Source organism: Puccinia triticina, chromosome 9A (genome assembly GCF_026914185.1).
Source record: "Puccinia triticina chromosome 9A, complete sequence".
Taxonomy (NCBI): Eukaryota; Fungi; Basidiomycota; class Pucciniomycetes; order Pucciniales; family Pucciniaceae; genus Puccinia; species Puccinia triticina.
Genome location: NC_070566.1, coordinates 5,539,058 through 5,547,830, shown reverse-complemented (window position 1 = coordinate 5,547,830; position 8,773 = coordinate 5,539,058). Strand labels below are relative to the sequence as shown.

General features: G+C 41.1%; 1 protein-coding gene across 1 annotated transcript; it reads left to right on the top strand.

Moving 5' to 3' along the window:
• Positions 1–533: 533 nt before the first annotated feature.
• Positions 534–1,183, top strand: PtA15_9A544 (uncharacterized protein; the record flags this gene model as incomplete). The annotated part of the gene is made up of 3 exons (XM_053172764.1): positions 534–722; positions 813–947; positions 1,037–1,183. The coding sequence occupies 3 exons, from the start codon at positions 534–536 to the stop codon at positions 1,181–1,183; spliced, it is 471 nt and encodes a 156-aa protein (XP_053023972.1).
• Between the last annotated feature and the right edge of the window lie 7,590 nt (positions 1,184–8,773).

Sequence of the window (8,773 nt, the reverse complement as noted above, 5' to 3'; positions counted from 1 at the left end):
AGGTACATAGAAACACAACCTACTTGTAATTACGAATAAAGTAAATTGTACCTAACTGGAAATAAAACTTTAGTTACTCCAATTTTTTCAAAAGCCATCAACCAGGCTCAGAAGAAGACCGGGGCCAAGACGGCGGCGGACATCTGGTCTCGGCCGCGTCTGCCACTGAAGAAGAAACTAACGGCTCCCAAGCAACCCCAGCAGGGAGCAATCACCAGGGTCAACAAAGAGGAATCAGGAGGAGCAGAAGGCCAGAAAATTGACAACAAGCAGCTCGGAAACCAGACAAGTCTCTTGCCCCCTCCATCACCCTTGAAAACCCAGACCGATCGACCGAGTAGTAATAGAGGTAACCATACCAGGAGCAACACAAACTCGCAAAAGCTGCATGATCTGGGAGAAGGAATCAAGGAGGTGGCCCATGCCGTCTGCTTCTTGATGATCTCATCCGCCTCCTCCGCTGCCGCCGCGGCCTCGCCCTTCGTCTCTACTCCCAACACAACATCCTCTGCGCACTCCCATCCAAACTCTCAATGACCACCTCCCTGCGCAAGAAACATGACATGATCAAGCTCAAGATCGCCAAACGGAACGCTGCGCAGCTCCAGGCCCAGCTTGGAGCCCAACTCAATTCCCAGCTCTTGCCCAAAATTGAACTCCGGAATCTTGAAAACGAGGACCTTCTCCGGACTTGCAGTGCTCTAAAACTGCAGATCTTCGAGGTCAGTTTACCATCAACTTTTTCTTGCTAGAGAGAGAGAAAAACAAAAAGATTAATATTTTCAGCGTTGGAAGATAGCCGCTATATGCAGGGACATGTGGATGAGTTCATCCATTACTTGCCGGGCCAGGATGAGGGGCTGTTGGTGGGGCTGATAAGTCTGAAGGAGTACCAGGAGCATTGCAACCGAGTTTCAGGCTCAGCCTGTTGGGGTGGCCAGCTTGAAGTCCGTCTCCATCCTCTCACACCTCTCTCTCTCTCTCCCTCCCTTTCTCTCTCTTGCTAACACACCCAATCTGTCTTTTTCCGGGACAGATTCTCGTGCTCTGGAAGGTGCTGAAAGTGGCTATCCATGTTTTCCAAGTGTTCCCTCCTTCCATCAAAGTATCTCAAAAGTTCCTCAAACCCCGGGATAGCAAGGCCCTCACAATCTCACCCCACCATAAATTGTGTGGCCTTTGAGAATTTTGTTTGATGCAGGTCATAAACACCTTGCAGATGGCCCAAAATTTCACACAGAAACCCCTGCCATGTGCCAATATGTCAGTTCCAACATCTGACTATAGGTGAAGAGATTTTTATTGCACAAACAATAAGAATCACACAAATTCATGTGGAACTGTATGTAAAGAAATACTTATGGGGACAGGGTAAATGCTCTCCAAGTTTAAACTGTCTAGACTGTATATGCTCCAAAGGTTGCATGGAACAGAAGTTTTTGGAGTGTGATGTGGTTGCCTCAAAGAACCATTGTAGTGGATTGGGGTGCTCCAACCCCAAGCATATTTGACCAGAGTTTGTAGTTGGAATGATGGATTGATCCAGCTTGCCAACATCTGAAACCTTCTCCTCTTGACATGGGTTTTTTGAGGTGCAACTAGTTGAGATGAGGAAAGGGTTTTCCTGAATACTGTTTTATTGCTTTATTCACTCTCCACTTCTGTAATATTTCTTGAGAGCTTTTCAATGGAGAAGCAGAAAATAGTGCTGAAAAAAAAAGGTTGGTGTTGAACAGATCATTTTTGTGCTTTATTTACTTCATTGATTTTTGCATATAATCTATTATGCATTATCAGCATGCTAATCCTTATGATCACCCAGTTTGAGAGCCATAATTATAAAGACTCTTTCTTCAAAAAGTAAAATTGTTTTTCTGACCATGGGATTTCTCAAATGTGCTATGTTTCAAGTAATATTTATTTAGAAGACAAGCATATGAAGAAGGCAAAATCAGAAATATTTATGAAAAAATTGACATGAAAAAAGTGGAAGCCGAGAATTCAATTTGATAGCTCTCATTTATCTAGCTGCAAGCATTATCCAGAGCAGACTTTTGATATTGCAAGTAATAAAATCTTTCTGGATCAGTTAAATGAGTAATAACCAGTATTAGGGGAACATCCACTTTGATCAAACCATTTTCTGAACTCCTCTGTGTGAGATGTCCAAAAAATTCAACCATTTTGCCAGGAACAATACTGTCACTCAAAGCATCCAGTAAGTGGATATTCTTAGCAGTAACTTTAACAATGATACCCAGACTATCCAAAATAAAATTATTGTGGGCTGAGTTTCAACCTAATGGTTTATGTCCACTTGAGCTGGGGAGTAAATGTGGAAAGTTAATTCTGCAGCGGCGCAGCCGCATTGGCCTCTAGTATTATTAATTACATAATTAATCCTTCCTCTGTTACAGAGTGTATGAACCCTTGTAGTGGCCATATTTGCCACGTAACAAGCTTGGCAATTTATATTACCAGTGTTTACATCAGCACAGTTATAGTGCTAGGGCCCAAAACCCTTATTTTGCCGACTTTTTAGCCCTACGCTTCATAAACAGAGCTGTCACAGGGTGTTCACTCCATACCGGGAGTGCCAGGTTGGGCACTCCAAATGGGGGCTGGTTTTGGAGTGAACAATACTCCACTCCAAAAATTTTGGAGTGGTCCGCAGTTCACACCTTTTTTGGCGTGCATCTGGCATTTTTTTGGTGTGCCTAAAGCCCAACCCTATTTTTTTCATGTTGACTTTTTTTTTTTTTTTTTGGGGGGGGGGGGGGGCAAAATAATAAATGTTTGTAGTGTTTGATTCCCAACTCATGTTCTTGATTCCCAACTCATGTTCAGCTTTGAACCATTCCTGAACCAGTTTATTATCAGCTTCAGAATATTCTTGGCTCAGCTTAGACTCAGATTTAGACTGGTATTGGTACAGCCAATGTTCAACTTTGGAACAGTATTGGCTCAGCTGATGTTCCAATTTGGATTGATCTTGGCCCAGCTGATTCTCAGCTTCAGATTACTCCTGTGGAAGTTCAGATTACTCCTGTGGAAGGTAAGGCTTAGGAATGGACAAGCCTTGGCTCACCTGATTATCAGCTTTTGAATATTCTTTGAACAGCTGATTCTCAGCTTTGGAACCGCTATTGCTCATCCAATGCTCAGCGTTGCACCATTATTTGCTCTGCTGATGCTCAGCTTTGGAAAATTCTTGGCCTAAATCATGTTAAGGTTTGTATCAGTATTGTTCCAGCTGATTATCAGCTCTCATCCAGCATTTAACAAGATGATGATCAGCTTTGGAATATTTTTGGGTCAGCTGATGCTCAGATTTTGAATATTTTTGGTCCAGGTGATGCTTTGCTTTGTATCAGGATTTGACCAGCCAATACTCAGCATTAGACCAGGCTCAGCCAATTCTCCCTGCTCAGCTTTGGCTTTTGGCTGAGCATCAGCTGTTCTTGGTAAAATTTTAGGATCAGCTGAATGTACCACATTTAGTACTCTGGTGAAGTCCTGCAAGCTCTAAATTTGATGGAGGAGAAGAATTGAAGCAGCTCGGCAGCAGAAAACACAGCTGTATCATTTAACCTGAAATCAAGTGACTATACTTTTTTTCCTGTTGGTAAATGCCCAGCACTTATAACAAGATCAACACACTTGACCGGATCAATCATCAAACCAAACTTCACTTTATCTCACAACTGACATGTTTGATGTGTAGGAATGGGAGTGAGTTTTTTTGTGGTATGTATTGTAGAGAATACATGTGATCAACCAATATGAGCCTCAAGGACCATTTTAGTGTTGGTAGTGTTACAAAATCCAATTTGAAGATGTTACTGGTGTTTTAGTGAGTTGAATAAGGTCATACATATTTTTTTTCTCCACAAAATAAAACATTACATACAATTTGATAGACTGCCTAACTTATAAGCTAAGTCCCTCTGTAACAGGAGGCATAATGAGAAAAGTGTTTTACCACTCTATAGTTAGGACTTGGAGGAAGGTACTTAATTTGGGTTAGATTACACTCTTCCTGTCTCCTCCAAAAGAAAAAGAAACCAGTAAATTCAGATAACATTGTTCCACATAAACATGTACTGGGTGAAGGCCTACCAAGAAAAACTTTATCAGGTCTGAACAAACTGCAACTCATCTACCTCACATGCATGGGCACCAAGTGTGCTTTTTTTGTTTGAATGTACAGAATACCAAAGATATTATCAGTCTGAGCCATGATAACCCTGTTGGTATTATGCAAACATGAATTTGTTGATATCCCATGATGGTTTGATTAGTCAAATCAAATCACTGTATAAAAAATCAAGAACCTGCTGCCAGTTGACATGCAATATTACAAAGGCGCCTCAGTAATATTGCATGTCAAGTTTCAACTGGAAGCAGTTTCTTGAGTTTTTTTTACAGTGGGTCAGATCTTGTTTGTAACATCATTCAACACAAATAAATACATTCATTTAGGATACTGAACACTGACACTTGGAATGAGACACCAATCTTCACTGAGCCCAACAAAAAACAACTTGATACTCTAACCTATCATGCTCTTCTCCGCAGTAGCAGTTTGAGAAAAGTTTTTCTGCTGCATACATGATATTGCATCCTACATAATTTGTTTCAAAAACTGTTGTTGATCTGTTATGGTATCACCGACTCTGATCATCTTGCCTATTGTGAAACTGCTAGCAGCAGACGTTTCCAACCAGCAAAAGGTTTAGCCTGTCTCAGCTGGTGCAGTAGTAAAATGCACTGGCTTTGCTGCCAGGTCCCACTGGCCCAAGATCAATGAAACTTGTGATAGCACACCTTTTGCTCGCCAGTATTTTGATAACATCATTGCCTAGGTCTTGAGCCAAAATATGTCTATATAACAAGGGAATTGACATCCCCACATTAAAAAATCAACACCCATTCCAAGAAATAACTTCTAGCCTAATTTAAAATTCTCTTATTTCACACATAGAGATAGAATGCATTCAAAATTCATGCTTGTGGGGATTTTCTCCTTCTGGGCAAGCTTTGACGGGGTTATTGGTCCATGGGCTAATACTGTCTTTAAAGAGACTAGAGGACAAGGCGGCTCCGCCGCTGAGAATTGAGGGTTAGTCCTCTACAAATTAATTATGCAGTTCACCATTAGCCCTGTTTATTAAATTGGTAAATTCAACACCAGTTTCAAAGGTGTTCAAAGTGACTTGCGTAAAATCATAACACCATAAAATCTTAAAATTTTAAGCTGAAAAAGATATATGTTCCAACCAAAACTCAAACCATAGCATATTTCTAGAATGCTAAATAAACAATCAACACCCAAAAAAGTGTTATGATTTCATGATTTTGTGGTGTCAAAATTTTTATAATTTCAACTTTGAACACCCTCACTGATTCTTATGATCTAATTTTTCTCAGACAAAGTGGATACTCAGAATCCTCCTCTTTCAAACATTCTTTTTGTGATAATATTCAGGAAAGTGGTGTTAAATTTACTAATGTGAAAAGAGCTGTTATGATAGCTGATACACAATTTCATCCTCCAAAAAAAAAAATTACACTTTGAGTAGTAGATCACTTATGTGGGCCAGAATCAACAAACATAAGGAGATGCATTTTTCACAGACACAAGTGGGTAGCCATCAGCACAAAATACATGCAAAATTAGGTTGTCAAAACATTATTATTGTACCTGGTATAATTGCTGCCAAAAATTGCTACATATACTCAGGGAGGTTCCCCCTTGATCAACAAGTCTGAAGAATCAACATACAAAACAGTCATCACATTATCTAAGAAAAAACACCCACCCATGTCAAAAAGTACCAGACTTTTTGAATATATGGACTTCATACTTTGCAATGTCATAATGCTTTCAAAGAAAGAGCAAAAACATGGGTATCCCAATGGATTTTGAATGAAGATTCCCATGACAATAACTAAGAATAAATATTCATCTTGTTGCTGCTATTTTAACAAGTATGCTGCAGGAAGAATAGAAATGATATATTATAATCTAACTTTCAATTGGTTTTTCTCATATTGGATGTGGTAGTCAAGATTAATTGATGCAAATAGAGCTAATCCTATCATCAAAAGCTTCCAAGTTTATGGGTTAATAGACCTGAAGCATACCCTACCAGTGCCGTTAACAAGGCAGCCAATCCACCCACCCGGAGTAAAACAAGACATGAATCAGAACAAGCCAAAATGGAAGTAAACACACCTGGTGAGACTGACCATTCAATGGAAGAGGCTACATCAGAGTCGCAGCGATGGAGCCTCAGAGGAGGGCATAGGATGTGGATCCATTAGGTCCTAATCAAAACCCAGGCTGTGAAATAAAAAAGATAAAAACAGTAATGATGGGCTCACTAAAAGTTGATTGATCTACGGTTGGCAGCAGTGTGATGGGGGAGGAACAAGAGCAGGGTCAGGCTTGTTTGACGAGCTTGGAGAAAAAGGGGTATCAGTTAGTGGATGCGAAGCAGGACAAGTCCCAGAGCTCTCTCTCCGTGATTTTCAGGTGTGCCTGCTCTGCCAGCATCGCGCATCTTCCTCAGAGAACCCCCCGATGATGAAGACGTCTGCAACCCTGCTCTCGTCTCTCCCCCACGACTACTGCCACCGGCGCTGCTGGCGACCCCAGAAAACTGGTCGTTAGGGTCCCAATTGAGATCGTCACCTTGGATCTCACAGTTTCTTCTGGTTGGCAAGGGCACAAAAGATATGCCTTTGCTGGTTGGCAAGGGCTTGCCGGGGGAAAGGCTGTATGGATAAGAAGCTCCTGCGGATTCGGGGACGGAGATGGTGAATGTGAGCGAGGAGAGCTGGGCCAACTGGTCAATCTGATGTTGTAGCTGAAGGCCTGGCTGTGCGCGCTGCAGGTCGGGACGGGGTGAGTGCGTTTGAGAGTTTCTGCAATGGTCAGAGAAGGTTAGTGAAGGCAGCATTGGATGTAAAAATTTAGAATTAGTGTTAACAGAGGAAAGGAATGGGAGCAAAGCTGCGGAAGATGTGACGTACAAGTGTGAGTAAGATTGCGCCACGGTGGGTTGGTAGTGCACGGCGATGATAGGGTGGTGTGGCGGTGAGTTGCAGATAGCGACGGTGGATACAGTTTCCTGGCAAGGGTAACGGTGATATTGATCAAGAGCGAGTCAAGAGAACAGCTGTGGTGAGTCTAGCAACGCTGAGAAGGACCAACTGCTTAAAAGCGAGGCAGTTTTCGAGGTTATCAATTCCCCAGGGCGATTGGCGACACTGCAATTCCAGCTATCCATCGCCCCCAACCCCTCCGCTGTTGCACATGCGCAGTCCAAGGGGCGAAGAGTGGGCCCCCCACGGGTCTGTAGCCTTAGCTGCTGGCCGGGGGCCTTCATGTCCATCCCTTTTGACCCGCGCGCTAGACGCGGGCTGGGGGGTGAGCCTGAGTACACAGCTCTGCTGTTGTTGGGGGGCTAGGTTGAGACTTTTGTTTTGGATGATTATTGTATGGAGATTAGTGCCGCCATATTATTTGAGGTTTTAAATAAGGGAAAACCCTTGATTTTTTTTTTCTCTTTTGTGATTTTATAGGGGGAACCCTTGATCTTGTTTTTTACAATTCAAATAAAACTGTGTCTTTAATAAACTTGGATTGATGATAGACGTGGTGGTGCTGGTACAATTCACTCTTTAAGAAATACATTTTTTTAAAACTTTCTCTTGCCTTCCAATGCTAATATTCTATGATTCTTTCTACAACGTCTTTTGCACTAACCCTAATTAATCTACAAAGCATTTGCATGTCATGATAAAGCGGAGACCTGTGGTACTATCAGAGTGGAGTCATCAACAGGTCAGGAGACCACAATAATCACTCTGAATGATACATAAATTTAGTTTTCCTGATTAAAATTGGGAACCAGATCCATCGCTTTCTGGAAATAAACACCAATCCAATACCCCAGTAGACAAACTGAATCTTCTCAAACGTCAGTAAACCTTTTGAACCATAAGATTTCTTCTGAGAGATTTTATATGGTTATTAATCCTGAAAGCAACCTTTTTGATTTTTTCAGAGCCTGAAGAGGAGAAGAGTTAGTTCATTTTGATATTAATTGATGGCTGAAGCTCTAATGTGATATTTTTTATAATAGAAAATAGTTTGATACAGCTCTCCAAGGATATAGAAAAGCTAGAGGTCTCTGCAATTAAACTTCTTGAAGTATTCAAGCATCAGGAGTTGATTGAAGATACTCAGAAGCAAATATTTGCTTTGTTTGAATTGAAGCGTGCAGAATTAGGCCAACAGAATGGATATACTTTCCTTGGTAAATGTAGGGACTTGAACTGGAATCTACTAGAAGTATCTGAAAATTATGAAAATATTTCAACATGGATTACATCTCTCCACAAAGACTCAACCCAATTGTTTAACTTCACAGAGAAAATGAAACAAAGAGGACACAAAGCTCTAAAGGAAATTGCAGGACAAATTGTTGATATTTCACGTGATTGGGTTTATTTTCATGATAAATTGAGCCAAACTTCAGAATATCTTGCTTATCTTTTTCAAGCAATTGAGTTATTGTGGAAGAATAAATTTGTTCAGCAGAAAGATATACAAGAAATTTGTGAGAATGATACAATTCTAAGACTGGCTAGTCTCCATGCAAGGAGCTTATACTCTAAAAAAATGAGATTTCTTGCTCTTGAATGCAGCTACAAGATATATATCACTGAAAGGTGGCTTGGGCCTTTGGGGTTACAATTTCTG